General features: G+C 40.2%; 1 protein-coding gene across 2 annotated transcripts; it reads left to right on the top strand.

The window, feature by feature from the left end:
- The first annotated feature begins 371 nt into the window (after positions 1 to 371).
- Positions 372 to 19,375, top strand: SLC30A4 (solute carrier family 30 member 4). Of its 2 annotated transcripts, XM_063345499.1 has the most exons (7): positions 374 to 1,693; positions 6,593 to 6,739; positions 11,901 to 12,054; positions 12,312 to 12,525; positions 12,823 to 12,928; positions 16,147 to 16,281; positions 16,967 to 19,375. In XM_063345499.1, exons 1-7 carry the CDS (start codon positions 1,306 to 1,308, stop codon positions 17,119 to 17,121), a joined length of 1,299 nt encoding a protein of 432 aa, XP_063201569.1. In that variant the 5' UTR covers positions 374 to 1,305; the 3' UTR covers positions 17,122 to 19,375. The 2 variants fall into 2 exon arrangements, with proteins under 2 accessions (XP_063201570.1, XP_063201569.1); XM_063345500.1 differs by lacking the exon at positions 6,593 to 6,739 and having other exon boundaries at positions 372 to 1,693.
- Positions 19,376 to 26,038: the final 6,663 nt, after the last annotated feature.

Here is a 26,038-nt window from a genome sequence, read left to right as displayed (position 1 = left end):
TCCAAGAAAGAGCTGTGTGCCAGAATCTGCTATCAGCCTGTGACCAGAAAGGGAGTGTCGTTCTCCAAAATCTTGCCGTTCAACACAACTGTACGGTCTTTACTTGGTAACTTCCTTCAACCAGGTCAAAAAACAGGATATGTACTTTCCCACAGGCAGGCGTGTTTTTCCAGAAATGTTTATGACTTAGGGAACTGACTGACGCAGTAACAGAATTTGGCCATGGGTACAAACTGGCCCTGAACATCGGTAGGCTGGAAATTAGAAGAAAATTTCTAGTAATCAGACCAGCGGGGAGGGAGAAAAACCTCTCAAGAGAATTAATAAAGGCAAAACTCTAATTCCTTTTAAGTTAGAACACAGTTATGAAAGGAATTACAGGACAGCAGGGCCTCTGAGGCCTCTTTCTCCCTACATCCTTTAAGGAATGTTCAGAAAGCCGCGTGTGACTTCCCACAACAGGACATGGCCTTCAGGGGAGTTATGGAAACGGTGTAAGAACCGTGCCTTTGACAGGGAGAGAAACTAAAAATACTACAGAATGCAAACTTGTGACTTTAAAAATTTGCAGCTGGAAAAATGAACTATGCAGTTCAGGCTCCCAGCGTACATGAAAACAGCTGCTTGTCCATCCATAGATGATACTTGGATTTTATGGCTTTTACAGTCAAAAGTCTCTGCCTCACCAGGACGTTTATCCACCGAACACACAGGCACGTAGGGTCGGGAACGGCCTGTCGGGGCAGCCCGCTGCCGCAGTGCCGGGCGCTGCCGCCCCCCGCCTCCGCCGAGCTCCGCGGCCGCGCACGGGCCCGTGCACGGGGTAGCCGGGAGGCGGGAGCGGGTCTCGAACCTACGGCCCTCGGGTGCAGGCGGCGCAGGCGCAGTGCCACGGCGGCCGGCGGGCGCGCAGGGGATACCGGCAGCCGCCGCCCTCTGCGGGGCTGGCCCGGGGTCTTGGGCTGAGGCGCGGTCCCCCCCCGCCGCGATGGCCGGAGCGCGGCGCTGAGGGAGGTGACGCGCATGGCGGCGGCGGCGGCGCTCGCCCTGCGCCGGCAGGGAGGCGGCCCTGCGCCCGGCGCCGCCTGCCCGGCCGCGGCGTGAGCGGGGAGACGGGCTGCGGCGGGGCGGCCCGGGGTGTGACAGCGCCCGCGGCGCCGCGCAGCTCGGTGCCGGGAGGCGGCGGTGTGGCTCGGTGGTGCCGGGGCGCTCGGCGGCGGAGCTCCGCGCCGCGGTGCGGGCCGATGTAGGGGACATGCCCTGACGGGACGGCGAGCCGCGCCAGCAGAGCCGCCCGCCGCCGCTATGGCCGGGCACGGCCTCTGGACGAGCATCAAGTCACTGCTGCGGAGGAGCGAGGACCCCCTGTTCCTGAACGACTCCAGTGCCTTTGACTTCTCGGACGAGGCGGGGGACGAGGACTACCCCCGCTTTAACAAGCTGCGAGTGGTGGTGTCGGAGGACGCCTCGGAGGCGGCCCCGGAGAGGCCGGTGAACGGGGCGCCCCCGGGCCTGCCCTCCGACGACGAGTCCCTGCTGGAGCGGGACGCGGCCCCCCGCGGCGGCCGGGGCCGCGCCGACCCCTGCAGCGGCTGCAGCCGCCGGCGGGAGCGCTGCAAGCAGAGGAGGGTGAAGAAGCGGTTGACGCTGGCCGCCCTCCTCTACCTCCTCTTCATGACGGGGGAGCTCATCGGTGAGTGGGGGGATTTGGTTTTTTGCCGGCCTCGCAGCCTCCTGCGCTGCTCCGGCCTTGGGTTTAAGTATTTACTGAGAGAAACCGTCGGTCGTTCAGAGAGATCAGAGAGATTAGCCCTAAGTGCAGAGGGTGGTAAGGAGGAAAGTCCACCGGTATTTTCTATGCAAGAAAAGAGGAATTTGCAACTTCCCTTACCTCAGTCTCCTCAGTCCCCCCGAATGGCATAAAATACGCTTTTTTTTTCTTTGTACGTCTAATGCCTTTTTATTTCTCCTTGTAAGTTGCTCTTAAAAGTTTGTTACGTGTTTTTAGTAAGGGAGAAGCGGCATTTTATTACAGACATAAAGAAAAGAAGATGAACAATTTCATCCTCAGTATTTTTTAATTACTGCCATAAAATCTTGCTATGTTTGCAACAAGGGAAGAAGAGGGAAGTACAGTTTCTAAGCGTGACATTTACCATAATTACAAAGCTCTAATATTGCTGTATTTGTCCTTGTTTACACTCTGTTATTTACAACTGAAAAGACAAATCCTGAGCTATCGATCTGGTGAAGAAGCCACTCTCTTGGCCACTTCCCAATGTCCTGCTGCACTCTGGACTAGTGTATACTCCATCCAGACATAAATCTTAGGATCAGTAAGTCAATTAAAATAAGTATTCTAACACTTGCCGTTACAACATGTAAGAATACCAAGTAGCTTGATGAAATTCTTTGTGGTTTTTGATTGTTTGTACTTGGCAGAAGTATGGTGGGTTTTTACCTGGAAATTTGTTCCTGTCTAAATGTGTGATTGTTGTCAGAAGAATGAATCCGGTGCTCAAGTTCAGGTTTTGTTGCTCGCTCATAAAGACGTGCCGTCGTTTGCTGGTCAGGTTGAAGAGCACCTGTGCGTTGTACAGCAGTCTGTACAAAACCACTGTGCTTTATATAGCAGCGTAGGCTCGGAATAAAATTAAATTCGCATGTCCCTTGGATGCATAGATGAGCTATTAAATGTTACGCCTTCGCCATTACCTAATAATTTTTACAAAGGATAGTGTTTATCTTTTAATCTCTGTTCATGTATCAATATCAGTGTCCTGTCACCATCTGTCTTTTGGATACGTCCATGCCATTCAGTGCAAGTGTCCACTTGGTGCGACTCAGCCTCCCGAAGGATGCTCAAACCCTCTCATCCGCTTTCCCCTGATTTGCAGTAGCGGGGAGTGTTACACAGGGCTGGTACATTGACGTGTATGTTGAGCCAAGTCTCTCTAGCAACTATAACAATTAATTGCTTTTAAATTGCCTTCATTTTAACATGCAAGTCTAAATCAGAGCTAATCAGATGAATTATTGGCCATAATTCACCAGAAGAAAAGAAAAAAAAGAGTCACAAAAACTTTCTGGAAGTAAAGAACAGAGATGCCTCAGGTATAGTAACACGGGACCTACATCCTCCTCCTCACCTAGGCAGATTTCATCAGTAACGACTGAAGATCTGATGTTTGCTCCTGTGAAGTGAGCTCATGCTCTTGTATCACTTGTCCAGTGAATTGTATCTTTAAGACAGAAACTTCTACAGGATGGATAGGGAGCAAAATCATTGCTTGAGTATAAATAATACGTTTTGTCCCACATACATAGGAAAAAAAAAAAACCCTAGGAGAAACAGCCTGTTTTTCAGAGACCAGAATACTGACTACATCTGCACCGGCTTTATTTGGGGCCGTATTTCAGGAACGTGAGTTAATGGAAAAAAGTGGGTTTGTCCTTCAACATCTCTCAGTGTGTGTTAGTCATTAACAGCAGTGCCACAGTACATCAGCTCATCACAGATACAGCACTTCACGTCAAACCTGTTGCAGGGATCTGGTTCAATGCTTCCATTTGCCCCTGGCTCCGTTTTTTCTCTGAAAAACTTTGGTTGAGATTTTGGTTCAGCATGAACTCGGGTACGTTTGATAGGCGACATAGTGGTGTATCTCAGACGTCGTCATCCTTTAACGTGAGAGTGATTTTGTTTGTTTTTCTTCATATCAGAGTTGTGTTATATGCTGAATTTAGTTCATCTGAAGGGCCCCTTACTGAATAATATTTCTGAGCTGTTGGCAGCTTGATGCTGAAGTCAGTAGGAGTGTATCTGCTGCAGGCTTTGGATCTCGTTCACACTGCTGTAGACCTCTTCGTAGAGGGATAGGTCTAGAAAGAAAAGGTGCTGAGAGTAAAAATACTCTCTCATCACTGTCACATCATCTGTTGTTTCTCCCTTACAGCCAGGCCTTCTGCAAGCTCAGCTCTGGGTGGCAGGTTTGTCTGTGCCACGTGTTGGTGCTGTAGTGTGGGCTCATCCTCCTTGGGTTCGTGTACTCTATTACCAGCCCTGTTGCATTATTTGGGCGCCAAGGCAGACAGCGCTAAGGGCCAGATCCATAAAATATTCAGGCATCCAGCTTCCACGGAGAATAAATAGAGGACTTGGGTATCTCCGTACTTCTCTGGATCTTGACCTGAATGACTTGTCATAGGGCAAGTAATAAGCAGCAGAACGAGTAATTAAAGATAGAGCTCTCAAGTCCTGGGCAGAGCCCTACCTGTTTAATTTATTTCTCTCCAGCCCTGTATTGTATTCTGTCTGGTTGGTTTCAAATTTTAGAACTTTTTGAATTGATCTGTAGCTCAGGTGTTTGGGAAACATTGTTTGATCACATAGGGCATTTTAACTGACTTCTTTCTGTGATCTTTGGCAGATTGGAGTTTTTTAGAAAAAGGCAGAAGACCTTATCAAACAATTAATTTGTTCAGTAAAAATCTGTCTGCTGTCTGTTGCTGATGCCAAGATGAAGGAAATCTTGTTTCAGCAGCTTTTTTATGAAATCTTGACTGGCATATTTTTTCCAAAGTGTGACCAAGCTCATTACGCCAGCCCACCTCAGTGTTGTTTAATTTGATGAACAGTCATCGTAAAAGTCAGATAACAACTTATACTCTGTGGGAAACATTTTGCATCAAGAAATGAAAAACATGTTTCAAGTCCTAGTTAGCTTTTCTGACAAGGTTTTGATGTTTTCAGCTATGTTTAGAGATTCCTAATTGATCGTCCATGAGGAGGACTGCTGTCCTTCACGGGTCACTGAAAACAGTCGTGAGCCATCAAGCTGACTATTTGTAAATGTTATAGATGTCTTTTTTTTTCCCAAGTTGCCAATAGTGTTTAAACAGCCCTTAGGCAGTGCCTTTAACCAAGCAATGAACCAATACATTTGGAAACAGAGAACCTTTGATTTCAGCAGTTAATACATCTCAATTATGTTTTCTTAATCCACATGCTGCCTTATGATTAGCTTCAGTACCTGAATTCATTCTTTATCATTTTATTTTTAAAGTATTTAAAAGTGAGAGACTAGTTGAAATAGAATTGACTTATTTTGGACTGAAGTGATTCTCAAAATTTATACATATGAATTAACCTACGTACTTTAATGATCATACATGTAAACTACTGAATTTAAGATATAAATTATTTTTTCTTCTGTCTTGACTACAAAAGAGGCTAAGTTGCACATTTCTAAGTCATATTTTTTTAAATTGTGTGAGAACACAAATTAATTCAGAAAGGAAAGGCATAACTCATTTTACTCAAAAAGCTGCTGAACTGCTAAATCTTAGAAACTACGCATTTTTGAGCTGTGATGGTCTTTGGAAAATTTCAGCCTCAGAAGAATTTGACTTAGAAACTTACGAAGAACTGAAGAAGAGGGGATGGAGGAAAGGAGCTGGTTGAAATGTAGTGTATTTGGCAGTTCCCCACAGTACAAGCAATACTACAGTATCAGCCGTGCTGCTTGTGTTTGGCTGGGGAGGAGAGTGTAGCTCTGTCTGCAGGTGTGTACGTACACACACCCTTCATGACCAGAGTTGTGAGTTTCCCTTTGCTATTTCCTCATGGACAGCCTCTTCACTACGACATTTTTAATTGTGTCTGAGAATACCTTTACTCGAAATGTTAGTTGGAGCCTCAAGCCTGCCAAATGGCATGCCAGCTGCATGCTTTGCTCAGTAGAATTTACAGGCTGAATGACAATCTCAAGGTAAAAAGAGAAACTAAATCATAGCTGAGCTGACACTAAAGAAGTGATCTTTTCTGAGAAAATGAGCTTACCTTCATGTATATGGAAGACAACGCAGCATGTCCTTGATTCCTCTTTGGATAAGGGATGGTTAAGAGAGAGGTGCATTGTTTAAATCTCTCACTCATCCGATAGTAGCATTAGCAACTGAGTTGGAACAAAGATATTAACCTTTGATCTGAGGTTATTTGTCTCAATGCAGCTCATAATTACGAGAAAAAATTATGGTAATAAATAACAAAGAAGAACGCTGTGCAAGTAAAAGTCCTTGTCTGCAATATATATTGGAAGAACTTACACACCCTTGCTAGGACAGAAAATAATGAAGGTTAAAAGATAATGTAATAAAAATAAAAATGGGGCAGGGTAAATTTCCTTGCCAACGAGTCATTTGATTTCTGTCCATGTTCCATAATGTCAAAATATTTAACAGATGTAGTTTAATAAAAGGATCGGCTGATTAAACATGTACGCATTAATATATATAGAAAAGATACAAAACTGTTTTGGGCCTGATCCTGCAAATGCAAGTAGTCTCAGTGAGAATAACAGGGGTGAATCCTTTCTATATTACTCTTAATAGAAAGCACACTTCACTGCACTTGTAACTCTGGTAGCTTTAAATTATAGCATGGCAAAACACTCCTATTTAGTCATTATAAGAAGGGCTCTCATGTACTTAATGCACTGTTTTGAAAACACGTAACTGTAAGCTATGCCAAGAGGATATTATCTAGAATCATTAAGGTCATATGTCCTGACTTTTTCAACTTTGTTTTCAGGTGGATATGTTGCTAACAGTCTAGCAATTATGACAGATGCACTTCATATGTTAACTGACCTTAGCGGTATTATTTTGACCCTGCTTGCTCTCTGGCTGTCTGCAAAATCTCCCACAAAGAGATTCACTTTTGGATTTCATCGCTTAGGTATGTAGATACCAACTTTTGCTATTAACAGAGTATTTTAAACAACAACTGTAAAAATTACCTAATTCTAGAAGAATAGGTAACTAGGAAGAAAGTAGCAGCAAACCTAAAAGTTGCCTTATGTTTAACACCCTGACTCTAATGTCCTTTCACCGGCCATTGTGGATCCACTACATAGGTTGTGTTGCCACAGGGGAATAGATAATAATAATAAAAAAGTTTTTAAATTTTAAACCTCAGCCAAAAGCAAAGCAAAGTTTGATGGCAGAGTTTCACTCGCTGGGAGCAGGATGGGTCTCTCCGTCTCTGTGGAACTAGGACTTAGCAGATTCAGAGTTAAATTCTGGATGCTTGATTCATCTTCCATCTTAAAGAGGGAGGTTGGGGAATTGGATACAGGATAACAATGTAAATATGGCTTCCTACAAATGAACCATGGCCTGAAAAGTTTAAAAAGGGTTGAGAGGAGGGAAGCTGTCTCCAGAAGAGCAAGGGTGGATATGCAGCTGTGTTTCACAGCCCATCCATAGTTACTGGGCTGTTGCTGGTCAGGCCCCTGTGCACCTTTGTGCTTTGGAATTGAGGCTGTTGAGCAAAAGAGGGACATATTCTTTGGTCGCTCACCACTGTACCACTACTGCCTGTGTGACACACTGAGGAGCTTGTCGGTGCAGGAGCTGTATGTGTCAGTCAGTGGTTGTTCACAAGAGATTATTGCCGGTGGCCAGGATTTACAAAGTACCGTTGACTTCAGTAGAATTACGACACTGGAAAAGTCCTATTCAATGTGAAAAATGACATCTTAATCCACCACTAAAAAGTTCCGTAGAGCGTATTATCAGAGACCTCTGCCCTGCCAGAAGCCACATAAATCTTGCACTCCCCAAACCACACAGAGCAGAGGTCGAAATGTCCCATGGTTTGCGATACAGTAAGTTACTTAGCCTCTGCCCATTTTAGGCATCTGTAAAAAGAAGTATAAACAGAATTATATACTAAACTTTGGAAGGGTATTTTCAGGATTCATTACTTCATGTTTGGAATTGTAATGATGATAAAGGGTGTTTTCATGTGGTTGCTAACTGGATATAATAATTCATAAGACACAGCTGCATATCCTGTATACATTTTACCAAAAGCTTCAACCTTTATTTTTCACGAAATAGATAATTTCTAGTGTCACAGTTTGTTACCTCTGCTCTATACATTCTACAGCATATATTTTTCAAGGAATTTCAAAGTCTTATGTAGTCATTACTTGCAATTCTTATTTTGGCTGCTAGAACAGCAGTAGAATTCAACAACTCCATCACTCCTAGTCATTTGTCATCAGTTAGTCACTAATGCATGAATGCATAACTCTGTACACTAGCGAAGATCTTTGGGGCTTTAGCAAGAAAACATTAACAATGCCAGCATTTCCCATTACAAACTTTTCTTTCAAGAAGTTTTAATTTTGCGAGAGGCGCTCCCCTAATACTGAAACCTGACCTCGCAGGTATGCCCCTCGCATTTGCTCATTCTCTCCAGAAGGATGTTTGCTGGACATACATACTTTAACCCTATTTAAAAATAATTTGAGTAGTTCATATGTCGTAGTAACTTTTCTAAAACCAAACAGTACATACATTGAAGATGCCATGGCCTAGCTTAAAACAGCGGTTACTCTTAAGAAGATTGAAAGAAAATTATTTAGCCATTAAAAGCTTACTCGGTTCTGTAAATTTTCACTGACTTTTCAATTAATTAATTTGAGGGCTCCATAGCACTTTGTAAACACAAATCCCTGAGGATTCCTGCCACCTCACTTGCTGTATCTTTTATTTTTCCCATTTTACTGCCAAGAAAAATACTGGCCAGACTGATCCAATGGTGGATCTATGGTCTGCACCTAGCCCAAAGAATTAGTCTGTATCGCCCACCAGCTTCTCCCTGGGCACCATCTTCTTCCTGGGAGAAGCTACAGAGAGCAGCTTCTCAGTTCTGCAACAATTACTCCCTCTTTTCTGCTGCCCAGTGCCAGTAGGTGGTCAAACACTAGAACAGGTTGCGGAGTCTCCACAAAACCCAACTTGACGCAGCCCTGAGCAGCCTGCTGTAGCTGACCCTGCTTTCAGCAGGACTACACAGTCTCCAAGGGTTCTTTTCTACCTCAGCCATTCTGCAGCAGCAGCAGCAGCAGTGCCACTCTGTCTGGAGGAGGAGGACTAGAGCCTGAGGGTGGGAGGAAGAGTTTCTGTGTCTGCAATGAGGAAGGGGAAGCGGGTAAAGGCCCTGCGTCTGGGCTCTGCAAATACAGCAGATGGGATGGTTCAAAATTACTACACACAGCTTTTTAAAGTCACATTTGTGAAATTTATTTGCCTGATTTTAGGCACCCAGTCTGAACGCTGCGGCCTGAGGGCCCAGTTTCACACATCAGTGAATGCTGGCAACGGAACAAAGCTGCTTCTAGGGTATATCCTCACTGTAACACGTTTTGCCAAATAACCTATATGTATGAAGCTTGTCAGCAAGTAATACGAGCTCAACAATAGCTTGAATTTCATGAGAGAGATGTTAAAACATGACAGAATGTTAAAAATAGGGTACAGATTGAACATCTGTCACAGCAAAAATGTGGAGCATTTGTTTAAAGCTGGGAATATATACCAGAACTATCTCATCGCTGACCTGCTTTGCATTAAGTTTTAAGATAATCGATATATATAGTAAGCATGAAAACATTCTAATGAACAACATTTCTGGTGCTCATTACCATTTTTGTTTGCAGAATGATGAATTTTCAAACTCATTCCCGTAAACATTGCATTGTAAAGACAACAGACCTATTAGTTGTCTAGTCAAATTCCAGAAGGAAATTAGCACTAGTTTTCATTTATGTGAATTCTCTTTGAGTACATAATTTGTATGTTCCATCTTCAGTTTTATTCCATTTTCAGTGGTGAAAAGGAAGCTGACAGATTCAGGAATGGGTTAGAAAAATGAAGAGAAAATGATGGAAATTGCTGTCGTGTCTAAAAAGGATTATATTCTTGAAGCCAAAAATAGTTCTGTTTCACCACCAAGTGGAGGTACCTCCTTCTCAGCAAAGCACTGAGTAGATTTAAGCATAGATATGGAACCTGGCATTTTTCCATTGCTGCAGAGACAATGTTAGTAATGACAGAATCAGTCAGTCCACTGAGACAGTGCATAGTTCATTTCACAGGAAGTGAAAGATCTCAGCACAAATCTACAATGTTGACATGACAATGACTCTTTGAAAGAAACTGCGAGGAAAACACTGGTTTCCGTTGTAGAAAACATAGTTTTAGACTGTAAAACCATAATACATTATTTCCCTGGTAAAGGCTGATGTGCCATGGCTTCACAAATTTTTTAGAAAGCGTTCTGGAAAACTTTCTAAGCAATGTATTATTCTTTTTAAAGGCCGTTGCCCAGAATAATCTACCTGCTTTGTAAAGAACACTACCGCTTGCATGGATATTTCCAGGACTTTCATGTTGCTCTGAAATTATCTGAGATTGTGGCAGTTGCCTTTCAGAGCCTTGTTACTGCCTGGTAATGCTGGTACTTGTCCAGGCATTGAGACACTGCCGAACAGCTGAATGCGTTGGTGTGAGTTTCTTCTCCTATGATGATGTTAAAAATTCAGTGTATGGATCAAGTGATTTTTGGCGATATTAAAATGCTGATATAGCTGCATGTTTTTTACTGTAGTATTCAATAAATAAAATTAAGGCAGTTTTGTGTTGGAAATGACAGCCGCAGTAATCAAAGTTGTACTACACACTGACAGATTCAAAGCAGAGGGAGAGGTGAGGCGAGGCAATTCTCAGATCAGTATTCTTAGAGCTATGGTACAGCTAAGAGCAGAATTTTGCCTTTACTGGGGAATAAATCAGGGCAACATGTGTGGAACAAGAGGGAAGAACAACCATTAGAGTTCCAAGTAAATTAATTCCAACTCTGATCTTTGAATTCACACAGAAAGGCTAAGATGCCAGTGATCCATCTGGCGAGTGACAGTAATGAGCATTACGCATAATGATTACAGATTACTCAGGCATGGCTGCAGATTTATGTGCAACACAATGGAGCTAGCATTAAGGTTTTCCCAGTGCTTTTTGTAAAGCCCTGTATTAACTTGCTTATAACTGAGACAGTCTTTTAACTGGGCCAGTGTTTTCTCTGTCAGGTATCTTGCCTTTTTTTTTTATTTTTTCCCCAAAGTTTCAGCTGCGACAGGGCAATCATTTTCAGAATATGAAGCTAGAGGGTAAAAGTATGCTTATGTTAAAAGGAATCTGGTGACCCATTTGGAAATACGTATATTCTTTATAGTAGGGCCTTAAAACTGTAGTGTGGACTCATCCTCCTCAGGTTTATGTATGCTATTACCAGCCCAATTTCATGAACGGGTACTGAGGCAGACAGCACTTAAGGGCCAGATCCATAAAATATTCAGGCCTATTTATCTCACATCAGAACAGCAAGAACCTTGTAGAGAGCTGTCACCACTTTCCACAGATGTAAATGGCAGCGGAAGGTGCGGAACAATGAAATATTAGTTGTTTATATTAACTTTATAATTTTCTCTTTATTTAGATGTACGTGCCCTTTTGAAGGACCCTGCTGATCAAATAAAATTCCTACACCAAAATATTGGTCATAACACTCTTACTTTTGTGAAATATGAGTATTTGGTAAACATTTGATAATGTTAAACCAGCATATTACAGCAATACAGAAACTTAGATTAAGCAATCCTTCATATCTGAAATTTGCAATATATAACATGTATGTACGCACATGTCGAGAAGCTTAGGTGTAATATGTCTGACAAGTTTGTACTGTTCAGTTCCTTAATCTTTTTATATTTTTTTCTCCAGAGTCATTGCTCATGCAGAAGTTCTCAGAGAAAACATAATTTGAGGGATATACTGACAGGGAGGTGTGAAGGGGTGAATTAGAACAAACTCCATTTTTTTAATCCTATTTCATGAGTTTTATTTACTGCACAACTTGTTAGTTTTGCATTATGGTTACAATACATGTAAAATAGTTAAAATAATCAAGGCTGTATCCACATTCTAATTTGGAAATAGAAATAGATCTGAGATTCACTTTTGTAATGTTGTTTCCTTTCTGTTTGCAGAAGTATTGTCAGCCATCATTAGTGTATTGCTGGTCTATATCCTTATGGCATTCCTCTTGTATGAAGCTGTTCAAAGGACTATCCATATGGACTATGAAATAAATGGCGATATCATGCTGATTACAGCAGCCGTTGGTGTTGCAGTTAACTTAATGTAAGATCTCCCTTTCTCTCTATTAACACTCATAAATATATTTCTGAATAAGCTGCTAATTCATTCATGGCCTGTAACTATTTCATGGGATCTAATTTTACTGGACCTCTTAATTTTCATAAATTAGACAAGAAATGATACTGAGTATTTCTTTTTCAAATCTTTGGTTTAAAAGGAAAGAAAAAAAGCAACAAAAAACCCCACCCACCAAACCCTAAAGCCTGTTTCTTGGAGTGTTTTTCTTCTTTCACTTTCAGAATGGGTTTTTTGCTGAATCAGTCTGGCCACCTTCACTCCCACTCCCATTCCCACCCTCACTCTCACGTACCTCAGTCGAACTCTCCTAACACAGCCCACAGCAGTAGCCACGGTCACAGCAGCCTTGCCGTGAGAGCAGCATTTGTACATGCCCTCGGGGACCTGGTACAAAGTATTGGTGTGCTCGTAGCTGCATATATCATACGCTTTAAGGTAAGGAATGGCTAGTCTTTGAGCCAGGGTGGAATTCTTTTAATTTTAACTTTGATGATTAAATTAAAAAGGGACTTGTTTTTGTAAGTTATTTAAAAATACTTTGTGATATTCTATTATAAGCTTCATACATTCATGCAAAATAAGCAAAGATTATATTATGTATTTTGTAACTATTCAAACGAAAAGAAAGATTCATGAAAGTTGGAGCTAGAAGTAACTGCATTTTCTGAGTCACATTTTTGTAAGTGAGCTTATTTTCATACCTTCTTTAACACTTTGAAACTTCCCTTGCAGCCAGAATACAAGATTGCTGATCCTATATGTACATATGTATTCTCCATACTGGTGGTTTTGACAACGGTTCGAATTCTGTGTGACACAGGGGTTATTATTCTGGAAGGTAAGATCTGTGCAGAGTCTGCAGTATTTTATATGTCAAATACCAGCGAGCTTTGGCGCTTGTTTGACGTCATGATCACCATCTCTAGCAAAGTGGATTGTGTCTGGCGACCTGTTTATCCTGCTGCCGCTTTAGTCTGTTGGTTCTTGATGTCTCATCTAAGTTGCAGCAGTCTTTAGGTGTCTTGGACCTCTGCAGTGAAACGTACAGAACTTTCTTGTGTGTCTGTAGTGGCTGTCAGCTAAACTAAGTGAACATTTGCCCAGACTGAGTTCTACGCTATCACTTTAATTACTTCTAAAGTTAAAGTGAATGTGAATGCATGTAAAAGGAGGAAGCAAGGTTAGGCCAAATCGCTGGACAGGTGCGTCACACCTGTCCTTTCTTCCCCTTTTCCGCAAGTGCGGTTGTATTACTTGCGTGCTTCTACTGTTAGCATAGGGGAAGCTGCAAGTAAAGTGTGATGTGGAAAGGAAGAAGGACAAAAAAGGAAAGAAAAAGTTGAACATAAGCTGAAGAATATTCTGTCATGCGGTGACTTAGAGGTAAAGATGCCAGCAACATTCTTCGCATTATTACAACTAACATGCCAACTATTAATGCTTGATCTAGTACTTTTACCATATGAAAGTGAAAACGTCAGGGATGGGAAAAAAATCCTAGGTTCTAGCTGCACCTTCCTATCTGCCTCATGTGAGCTATTATTGACTTTACTTTTATTATGTTACAAGGCCCAGTCCTGTTCAACATATTCATCAGTGACCTGGATGAGGGGATAGAGTGCACCCTCAGCAAGTTTGCTGGTGACACAAAGCTGGGGGGGTGGCTGACACAGCAGAAGGCTGTGCTGCCATACAGAGAGACCTGGACAGGCTGGAGAGTTGGGCAGAGAGGAACGTTATGAAATTCAATAAGGGCAAGTGTAGGGTGCTGCACCTGGGGAGGAATAACCCCATGCACCAGTACAGGTTGGGGGCTGACCTGCTGGAGAGCAGCTCTGTGGAAAGAGACCTGGGAGTCCCGGTGGACAACAGGATGACCATGAGCCAGCAATGTGCCCTTGCGGCCAAGAAGGCCAGTGGCATCCTGGGGTGCATCAAGAAGAGTGTGGCCAGCAGGTCGAGGGAGGTCATCCTCCCCCTCTACTCTGCCTTGGTGAGGCCGCACCTGGAGTACTGTGTCCAGTTCTGGGCTCCCCGGTTCAAGAAGGACAGGAAACCGCTGGAGAGGGTGCAGCAAAGGGCTACGAAGATGATTAGGGGACTGGAACACCTCTCTTATGGAGAAAGGCTGAAGGATTTGGGTCTCTTCAGCTTGGAGAAAAGACGACTGAGGGGGGATCTTATCAACACTTATAAATACTTAAAGGGTGGGTGTCAGGAGGATGGGGCCAGGCTCTTCTCAGTGGTGCCTGGGGACAGGACAAGAGGTAATGGGCACAAACTTGAGCATAGGAAGTTCCACCTAAACATGAGGAGGAACTTCTTTACTTTGAGGGTGGCAGAGCCCTGGCACGGGCTGCCCAGAGAGGTGGTGGAATCTCTGTCTCTGGAGATATTCAAAACCCGCCTGGACGCGTTCCTGTGCAACCTGCTCTGGGTGACCCTGCTCTGGCAGGGGGGTTGGACTAGATGATCTCCAGAGGTCCCTTCCAGCCCTACCATTCTGTGATTCTGTGTGATTCAATGTCAAGTGCTTTTGCTATCATTTAGGAGGAAAAAAGAATCCAACAAAATGGAAGTTCACCGACAAGGCAAAAATAGTGAAATTTGCTTAAGAAAGCTCAATTAGCTTCAAGACAATAGCTAAGATTTAGCTGAAGAAAACAGATAAGACAAACTAATGGTGTATCCGATTCCAAATGTTTTAAGATGAAGCTGTTTGCATAGGTATCCCAGTTGTCATAAAAATATTTGCATTAATGATGTTATTAAGTGTGATGATAGGTGGGCTTTATGTACGCTGGGGAATTTTTCCAACTCAAATTCAGGATCTCCAGAGAACGGACTTGCATTTGTGTTGGAGACTACTGCTACAACATCAGGGTCCTTGGAGCTGTATCAGCTTTCAGTATTCATTTTAACTTAAGTTTCATCATTATACTAGAAGTGCTAAATTAAAAATGTAAATTATTATCTAATACAAGCAATGAGATTCTAGCTTTTAATGTAGATTTGTAAGGCAGCATGGAAGTCTATCGATAGCATGATGTGAGATATCAAAATTTCCTGGGAAAAAGAAAGCTGTAGAAATAATACTAGTCAGTTAGCTAGTTACTTATCAGCTAAATAATTTTCTGTTAGTCTTCACTGGAAGGAAATTTTTGTTTAATATGAGACAATCCTAGACACTGAACTTTCAAAAGAAATGGTACTGGAACTGACATAATTTAAAAGACATTAAGGCATCAGGTTCAGAGAGGAGTCATCCAAAAATTCTGAAGAAATTTGAGAATCAAGTGGCTGAACTCCTCATAGTATATAATAATCAAACTCCATAAAACTGAAAGATAAGGAGTAAGGAGCTATGATAGAAACCAAACTATTCAGAAACAGATTTTATTCGGTATTTTTGTACTAGTTTTTGAGCCCATGTTGGTAATTTAAAATTTTGATTCTGCCCTTTGTACAGCTAAAGCGGGGAGCAGGGAAGTTATAGAGGTGCTGTAGCTGCTGAAAATACTATGACCAGAAGGAATTTGCAAAGATGCCACGCAGTGAGACAGATGTCATATGTGTTAACCACTGCAGATGGATTACTATAAGCATTTGAAAATTATACCAGTTACTTGAAGAGAGTTCAAGAGGGGTTACTTGAAGAGAGAAGCAAGGGGACAGGCTCTAGCATTTTTATTTTTTTTTAGGTTCTGACCTTAGAGTCTGGTCTAAGCAGTTACAAGGGGTTAGAAGCTGCAGTAAAGTTGCCTACACAAATACATCACTCTAAAGGAGCTAATGCTGGCTATTGCCAGAGAGCGGATTCTGGACAGGACAAATTACATTTGAGTCAACACTGCAACTCCTGTACAACTTCTGTATCCGTACTGGACTTAATATGTCAATTTGCATATTCTTCTCTGTTGATAACTTGGAAGTTACTGATCACCTCAAACAGCACAAATTATAAACTCTCTTGACATTGACATCTGTCGTGACATTTTAAAGGCCACAGACTTTGCAGAAGACAGAATTAATTTTATCTCATGTTTGGTATCACAGGAGTTCCAAGGCATTTAAATGTGGATCGCATTAAGGAAGACTTGATGAAAATTGAAGATGTTTATTCTATAGAAGATTTAAATGTTTGGTCTCTCACTGCAGGAAAAACAAGTGCCATAGTCCACTTGCAACTAGGTAAGCTGCTGTGTAGCATAATTCTAGATTAAGTCTGTAGAAAAAACCACAAATTTCTCTTCTTCATATTGTTACTTAAGTTGAACCAGGAAATAGCATTCTGGGGAAGAAAACCAAACCAAACTCTACTAACTATGAGTTTGTACAGGGAAGTATAGAACCCATTAGCCCAGAAGGACACAGTGTAAGTGAAAATTGTGCAAAGAAAATATATTCATACTGAAATATCCAGTACCAATTCTTTGGGTAGGAAATAAAAATAATTTCTCCTCAGAAATTCCCGTATTTTGATCAGGGAAAGACAGGGTGAAGTTATAATGTGGAACAATCTGACATATGAAAAATAAATATGTTTTGCCAAAACACATGCTGATTTAGACATCTAAGAGTACTATGAATATTAATTCTTAGTAAGAAAGCTCATTTTTTGGGGGACAGTGAGGGGTGGTGTCTAACACACACGGTTCCATCAAGATGTGATTCTAGTTAGAGGATACAGGCCTAAAAGTGTAAAATAATATATAGAGAGTACATAGTGACCACAGAACAATATTAAATTAATAAATTAATGAGCATGAACAAAGATTATTCTAGTCGGTGACTCTGTATGATAAATTTGAGAACAGCAGGATTGTCCAGGTTTCTTGCAGTGTGAATTCTATTAATTATTTTCTTGATTTTCCAGTTCCTGGTAGTTCATCTAAATGGGAGGAGGTTCAGTCCAAGGCCCGGCAATTGCTGCTGAACACGTTTGGAATGTACAAGTGCTCTGTCCAGCTTCAGAGTTACAGGCAGGAAATGAGCAAAACCTGCACAAGTTGTCAGAGTTCCAGTGCCTAATTTCGTATGTTTTGGGAACTGCTGCCTTATTCTTTATCTTGTAGTCAAAGACTGAGAGCAATAAATGCAAAATGAAAATGATCAAATAGAAACCATTAATACGTGGATTTGTATCATGTAACATGCAGCAGGGAGAACTGGTGCTGCAAAAAGTGCAGTGGTCGCCCTACAGAACATGTATTTCACTCTCTCCCTTGTACTAGTTTATTCAATTTATTATGATTTTGAGACAAAGCTGTTTTCAGATTATTGTTTACAAACTGCAACGTGACTTTGCAGATACCTCACAAATTACAGTCCAATATTGTCCTTTAATAACTACGTACCACAAAGTACCTGCACTCCAAATGGAGCATCAAGTATTCAGTATTTCAGTTAAAGTCTCTAATGCTGATCACGTCAGGGTTCCATAATATGTCACGATCCCTGAATTCACTATACAGTATTTTTGCAGTAGTAATTTTCATACAGATCTTAAACTCTAATGCATACAACGCTAGTTGGATTCTTTTGGAAACTGTCTCTTTGGAGATGCTGCAAAATACAGAATTCACTGTACCCAGACCAGAAAGTTAGCTTTAATCTGGGCATTCAGTGATCCAGACAGGAAGATCCTTGCCCAGACTTCTGGTATTTAACTAGAGACCCAACACTGGACCCAAAGTGTTTTAAGTGAGTTATCTTTAATGTATTTTAGAATAGGGTTTATACATTAGAAACAGGTTATTTATTTTACAAAGTTTTGACTTGTAAGATGAATTTATTATTAATAATCTTTAATGTCTAAACCAACATTTTGATTCACATTAAAAGGCCAGTTGACTAGCATGCATTCTAATTATAAATAAATGTCCTGTAATTGATCATTTTTCCATGATTGTTTAGTCTTAAAAAGAAAATCAAATGATAGAAACAATGTTTGACACGGAGATACTCTCAAACACTATCAACAGACATGCAAGATAATGCATCTTCTAACAGGAAAGCGGGGAGCAGAAGTTTTAGATACGTACTATTCCCTCAGTCACAGATCTCTGACCTTCTCATCTTTGATTTGAGCACAGTATGGCAGTATCCTGCGAGGAATGCCACTGCAGTAGCAATCCCTCACTACTTAGCTTTATGGATAAAGCAAAATCCAAGCAAGCTCAGCAACCTAATGGTGTTGGATGACAACATTATAATATTGTGTTGGACAACAATATCATAACAAGCTACAGAGGTAGAAAGCCCTTTTCTTATATAGTGAGGGATCAGGCAATTTGAAAAGCCTATTTATTCAACCCCAAAGTCCACAAAATGGAACTGCTTAGCCTCACAGTGGAATCACTGTGCTTTGAATGTACACAGGCTAATAAAAGCTGACACAAAGCTATCATACCGCTCCGAGCTCAGAGTTACACCTGCTTCCGAAGTCATTTGCATTGAAGAAGCTAAGGGCAACAAGAATATGACCTGCAAAGTTCAGAAGACAAGAAGAACTTGGCTTCAAGTATATTTTCTTATTCTGTACTTTGATTTTTATGGAGAACTTCCACTGACATCAAAAGTAGTTCTGTGTGTGGATCAGAAAGGAAAATTTTTGCCCGGTAATGGATATTGTGATATTAATTTGTGAATACTTAAGCTATTGTCTGTTTTGAAACTTGCTAGAGTTTCACATAATCATCAGGCTGATTTATACCTGCAATTGGTGGTATTTATTACCTGCAATCTTGGCTTCCTTTGTCCCCTTTTTTTGAGGTGGGGGTCACATGATGAATTTTTAGAGGTGAACACTGACAGCGCAGTATGAATTTGGACAAAGTGCACATAACACTGGATTATGTTTGTATCTGCTCTGGCAAGAAGTGGGAACACTTGCCTACAGCATGGGAGCACATGCAGCTCAGAGGCAAAGTAGCACTGTAACTGGGAAGTTAATGCTTCAGTACAAACTATCATTAATTAAGCCATATCACAGTTCATGAAAAATGTGCATCCCATCCTTACAGACTTACTGGAAAAAAAATACCACAAACAAACAACAGGTATTTTGCACATAGTAATACTCAAATAGGTTTTAATTAAATTGGGGTTTACAGTTGCTGTAATTAGAAGTTGAAGTACAGTAGACATGTATTGTATTTGGAGTTTTTTATTGTAATAATTTACTACACATTTGTTTAATTGAAGAAAAAAGCAGAAATGTGTTGCTTTATTGTGGGTTTTATTAAATCAATTATTAAACTTCACATTGTTGTCTTATAAAATATTTATTTGTATTGCTGTCTCTTGTAATCATCTTTGATTCTTACAGCAGCTGTTTTTTGAACACTTTTGTCTGAACAGTCAAGCTTAACTCAGTTTGGAGATGCTATATATAGAATGAATTATGTCTCCCTCTGTAGTCAAAACAATTTAAGTCTTGTTATTTCCCGTGCAATAATTGCACTTTAGAAAATACAAGCTGACAAAGTATGGTGAAGGAGCAGCCATAAAACAACTGGCAAAACATTCTTGAAACCCTACATTCACCCTTGAGGGGCCCTTGTTATCAAGGGCTGTAGACTGGAAGGAGTTCAGAGAAAAAGCAACAGAAGATGAAATGAGAATCAAGAACAAAAGAATCAATGCATCTGCTGCCGGGAGACTGAAGTGTACATGCCCTGTTTTAAGGTCTAACTAAGCTCGCTTGGAAATTTGTATCTGTGTGGCTTACCTCTAATTCTTTTTTTATTCTTTTTAAATTATTCAGGGCACAGGTTGTCTGGCACTGCTATGTTTAATGTAAGAACCCAGTATTCTTCTGAATCTGCTATTAATCAACATCAAAAGTAGTACGCATATTATCACTTACAATATTCCTAGGAATGGAATAAACGAGCACATCAGAACTGTAGAAATAATTAGTACATTTAATTATAAGGATAGAGAAATATTCAGAAAATAGCACTCATTTGCAAATAAACTACCAGGAACTTATTACCTAATACACAGTAACAGTAGTCAGGAAGTGCAAGTGCCTATAAAAGAAGACAAGTTATTTTTACAGACATTGCGAGGTCATTTTCAGTATCAGCTTAGAGGAAAGGGGCCTTACTATAAAGAAGAATCAGGTCTAATATCTTTCCAAGCAGCTCTCCAGCACATCTAGATTATTTCATTTATACGTACTACCCTTTTCCTTCTACAAAATCCTCTGCTTGAAATTAAAGTGCATTCACTTAATGGTATTTCTCTCTCACCAAGAGACTCATAAGATTCGAGCAAGTTTCCACAACTAGTGTCCCTGCTTTCCCTGCTTTTTAGCTGCAACACAGCTAAAATCCTGTGAAAAATCTGCCACCTCTAACCGTCCATGTTGGGAAGAGATTTTTACTTTCTTAATCTGTGATTGTCACCCATCCTTTTCTGAAGCATGGATACAGCTTTGATGACAACCTACTCATATGAGTCAAGAAAGCAGTTTTATATCGTGCAGACTGCAAAGCTTTACATCCCACTCTTACATTCTGAAAAGTTCTTATCCTAAGAAGAAAATTAACAGAAACCTATTTTATTTCTGAATGTTTTCCTTGCTTAATTTTGTGAGGTTTTTTGTTTGCTTTGTTTTTTTAAATTGTGTTGACATTTAGTCCTTTCAATACCAGCAGCATTACCGTTTAAAATATCATACCTGAATCTGGTCTTCAATTATTTTACTACTGTACACACCTGCTATTCCTTGCAGAATTGCTCCTAATTGGCAGAATGACTAAGAAAAGCAGTAGGCTGGCATTTAGAAGCAGCTTTCTGACATAAAACCAAAAAACCCAGAAGATACCCACCAACTTATGAGTAGCAAGTCTTTTGTACAAGTATTTTGGCAGAATCTCATAAGGCCCCTGCACTGATGCTGCATAGAGCAGGGCTGTTAAGTGTTATTTATCTACAGATACTAAAAGAATATCGTAAATTAAGATAGGCGGTTGGGTAATTAGACATCATATGTACTGCAGTAGCTTCCTAGACTCCAATAAGCTAGTTCATTGTCAGAGAAGTTCTCTTGAGATCTCAAGGGGAGGGGACAATCCACTGTAAATACCCGGCTCATTTCCTTCTATCCATCCAAAATGGCATCGCCAAGGTCTTTTTTCTTGCTGGTTGCTCCAAGCCCATTCGGTTGCTCTGGGAGTTTGCACACCTAGTTCAAACGTCATGTTTCATTTTTTCATTAGCATTTTGCATTATGCCACTGCTCTTTGCTTCTCTCACTTTGTTTTCTTGTAATACTCTACACACTCCACAGCTTCACTAATGATGTCCAGCTTGCACCCTGTGCACTTGCTGCTTACATGGTCCCTAGGAGCTTCTCATGCTGCACTGGGTGGGAAACACCCCCAAAAGATTTGCAAGGCCGGTTCTATTCAAATATATGCTTGCCCAAAGTCCGTTTCTTCTTTGATCTCTAAATGAAAAATATCTACCCACCAAGTTGCTAACCCAATCTTAAAGCTTCTATATTGTATTTCTACATTAAAAATAAACAAACCAAAACAATCACATATAAATATAAATACATGTAAATATATATAAACATAAACAAACTAATAAATGCCTTCCCCACCTCTAATCCCCTTTCCAGCTTCACCCCATCCTCCCCCTCTTTGTAACAAATCATGCTGGGCACTAACCGACACTCTCTGTGCTCTGATGCTGGCAAATCCCCTTCTGTTCTACTCTCCTCATTCCATTTTCCACGGCTGAATGCTCTGGGAAGGACCATACATGCGCTTTCATTCTGCGAAATACCTGACACAACTTTGGAAGCTGCTAGAATAAATACTGATCCTTTCCATTTACTGCTATCCAGCTACCACAGCAATCTGCTCTTAGAATGCATGTGTACCTGCCTTCTATGTTTATGGCTGTAAAACAATGATATCCAAATAAATATTTTTTCTTTTTTATCTCATTTTCCTTTTCACCATTGTGTTCTGCTTTTTTCTCCCAGTACCACACAATCTGAAAACTGCCATTGCTAAAAGTACAAGTTAAAATACCTTAATTGCTTTTATTACAGTTATGAAGTATTTACACCTTTTATGGCATCAATTGCTGTGGGAAAAACAAGCCATTTCATAAACAAGCATAGTTTTATCGATTTAATGACTGCTTTATGATTTCCTTACTACTATGCCTGGTCAAAAGATAAGTTGTTTTTCCAGGATTGTGACTAGCCAGTACATGAAGGTACATGAAGCCAGTTAATGCAGTCTGTCCAGAGTGTGTTTCACATTAAACTCAGTACTGATATATACAGGGATTTTTGATACAGCCAATGAATACATAAAAGCAGACAGATGGCAATCAGACAAAAAATTTGCTTTTGTCTCAGATGCATTAAGAGCACTCAAGCACTCTTCCTATTTCCTTTTCCCAAAACACACAGAGAAATTATCTAACAAATCCCTAAATAAATTGATGAGATGTAAACATATAAAACCAGCTATTTAATTCTAGTAACTGGCTTTTTAAATTCAAATAGAACTTTTGAGAAAAACATCATAAACAAAGTTTCATAGTTAAGATGATGCTACATACTTGAACTTAGCACTCAATTGATTTTTTTATAGATTTCATGTGTTCCTTTTCCCAAGCCCACTGTAAGAACAAGCCTGACACAAAACTCTACGGACAAATACTCTCCCCACCGACTCGCCACCCTTCAAGGCCTTTCCCGAGTTTACCAGCAGGTGGTGCGCTAGTCCCAGCTTTAATAAAGAGAGTTGTGTACTGCGAATACCTATTGAGACTTCTATATGTCAAAAAAATATATTTCGTGGCAAATTTTTAAAACGTCTTATTAGTAAATGTAAAAAACCCAACACCGTCTTAATTTTTTCCTAAGGACAACACAGGGGATTTAATTTTATGATGGATGCAATAAGGAAAAGCACAAACCTAGCACAGATTTGCTAATCAATTACTGGTAAGGACTTAAGATACTTCTTAAAGGCATATCATGCCTTTAAGTAAATATCATGGAATACAACGCTGAAATGCCTCCCTCCAGTTCCAAGTATGTAATAAAAAATTATATGACTGGAAATCAGTTATGGCTATGGGTATCTGAAATGCAATTAGAACAAAATATTTTCATTAATGTAAACAATATAAGTTGTCAAGCAAGCCCTTTGGTTCTATGAAAATAAGTGTTGCTCATTGGGGTGCTGAATTCATGTTTCCAGCACAACATAAACTTCCATTTGAAACATCCTTGACTGTCTGCTTTTTTATAAAGGATCTGATGACACTTTCAATCAAAAACATACACTGAGGGAAGCAATTTTGCTTCAAAATAGGCAGATACAATTATAAATGTAGAATATCATTGTGTTTACACTGCTGCAATTGCTAGTATAATGTTGTCTTTTGGTCTGGTTGAACAGGCTTCACAGAGAGAAAATGCAGATGACAGAGGCTGAAGAACTCGGAACCACAACTTCCTTCCAGTAAAGTCTTCTTTCATTTCTTCAAGGTATTAAGCAATTCTGTATTTTCTAAGCTTCTGCAGAAGACACACACCTTCAACTGGAAATGGAAATTACTCAACCAGTTACACATGGTGGTTTCTTTCTGCTTAGATATTTGCTTTAAATATAACCTAGATGGAAAAAATTATGATGGTTTTCAGGCAAACTAGCTGCTTGGACTTGCCACAGAGCAAAGGTCAAGTCATATCATAGAAAATTTAAAAGAAAGTAACTCTTTGCATATCAGAAGTTGAAGGGCCATGTAAGCTGTAAATTAAGATATGGTTTTGATACTTTGTGGAGAGCCATGCGGGATGTCACACTTTATTAGATCTATTAACTGTCTTCGTAAAGCAGCAATGAAAACAGAATATTATTTTTCCACCCTCAGACTTACTACATCTGAAGTTTCTCTGGAGGAAGGACCGAAGGAAGAGGTAGTGCCTAATTTTACCTGTCAGAGCTAGAAAGAAGCAGCACATAGAACAGGAGTAACAACAAAACTAAATCCTACTAATAGGCCCACCAACTGCTATGGCTAAGTAAGGGGTTTTATACTGCTGGGACTTTTTTGTTGTTGTTGTTGGGGTTTTTTAAGAGTTCATACTTTGTTGATGACACAAGGTGTGTTTGTGTACAAAAGAGGAAGGAGGGAAGAAAACAGATAAAGCCAGATCACGTGGGTACTGCAGGTAGCAACTGAAAAACATTGAACTCCATAGCAGTACCATGCAGCCAACTATGGAGCACACTAATATTTTTGGACCAAATTGTGGTGGTCATAAATGAAGTCAGTACCAATTTTGTTTATAGAGTGCAGCATTAGTTGATCTGTTGTGCAGTTCAACTAGGATGTCAGATGACTGGTTTTACAACCATTTTTCTCTTAAGCAAGGTATGTTTCACCCATCTAGCCCATACCACACACATTCATTACTGATGCCAAGGGAAAAAAAAAGAAAAAAGATTGTAGCATTGCCCCCATCTTCCTTCTTGGTTGGGCTGCCATATTTTCTTTTATCTGTTTAGTGAAGAAGAAAAAAGTCCAATAGGTAAAGAAGTTCTCTTAGCTTTTCTTTTTCGTAACTCGGATTACACATTGCTTCAACAAATGCTCATCTCTAGCTACAGTAATACCTTTGTGCTTTAGTATTTCTGATTGAGGAATGTTACATCTGTGGTACAGTCAAACAGACAACTGTGAGGATTTCTAAAAACACATAGGAAGGTCAAATACTTTGGTTCTTTATTGAGTGAATCCATCTATGACTTCGGTGGCAATTTTGTTTCTTTAAAGCACTCACCCACAGAGGGTGTATGCCTTTGTCCTTTACACCTATCAAGAAGCGATACACCCAACACATACCTTAAACAGGAACTTCCATATGCCACCCTGTTTTGCATGTTACAAAAGCTTCCTCTTTGAACTTTACACATACAGAAACTTAACAAAGACATGCCCACTTCTTAAGTGTTTTTATTTCTCTTGAGAGAGAATTTTTAAAAAACACAACCCCTACAAGTTTTGTTATATTAATTCTGTGCCTCCCTGAAATCAGTATAAAAACGTTTCCATAACTTCAGACTAATTTTCCTTTACATCTACTTTGTATGACTTGGTATTGTAACATTAAAATTACGGCTAAGAGTTTGGCAATGAGACAATGAACAGAACTGCAAGTCATTATGACTAGGATTTTGCTGTGTATTTCTGCTTTCGGGAGCAAGGTGGATAATAGAGTCTTTAAGCCAAATTTTGTTTTCTGACCCCAGCATGTTTCACGCAAAGCACTTCACAAGAGGAAAAATAAACACAGGAAAGGCAGCATAATGCTAACAGCATTGGCAGCATAATGCTAACAGTCATTTAAAAAAATATCCCGGCTTTACTGAATTATAAAAGAAGTCATACAGCAGGAGGGACATGCATCATTAAATGAAACATTTTTAGCAGCTTTAATAGAAACACAGCTTTCCCTTTGTTTTGATGTAGTGAATCAGTGATTTATTACAAGTAGATGACTTTGCTTTTCTTTGGCAAACTGATAAGATTTTCCTGTTACTACCAGGGATCACAACGAATCTGGATTTTCTGCATTTACTTCCTTGTTCATGCAGCAGCAGCATCAAGTCTGGTAAAGGATGGTGTTTATTAGTTACCTACCTACTGCAAATACATTTATTTCAATTAAAGAAATCACACATCAGGAAATAAAGAATGAGAAGGTTTTGCTAAAGTTGAAAGCTTGAAAATATTTACTTATACTTAATAAGTTTTTCAAACTTGTGTGGCTTTTCTGACTTCTCAGCTCATTTGTTTGCATCCACAACTACCCCCGTTTGCCCTCTATATATCACACAATGTAATACTGTGTTGAAATAAACTGCATCATGTTGACCCTACATGAATTTGGCAATTA

This window comes from Chroicocephalus ridibundus, chromosome 9 (genome assembly GCF_963924245.1).
Source record: "Chroicocephalus ridibundus chromosome 9, bChrRid1.1, whole genome shotgun sequence".
Classification (NCBI taxonomy): Eukaryota; Metazoa; Chordata; class Aves; order Charadriiformes; family Laridae; genus Chroicocephalus; species Chroicocephalus ridibundus.
This window is presented reverse-complemented; position numbering and strand designations above follow the sequence as displayed.

Excerpts from the sequence above, each read along its gene's own strand:
- SLC30A4 (XM_063345499.1), top strand. The coding sequence starts at position 1,306 with ATGGCCGGGCACGGCCTCTGGACGAGCATCAAGTCACTGCTGCGGAGG. Across the intron at positions 12,929-16,146 it reads AGGGGTTATTATTCTGGAAG|GAGTTCCAAGGCATTTAAAT; the intron begins GTAAGATCTGTG and ends TTGGTATCACAG. Across the intron at positions 16,282-16,966 it reads CATAGTCCACTTGCAACTAG|TTCCTGGTAGTTCATCTAAA; the intron begins GTAAGCTGCTGT and ends TTGATTTTCCAG.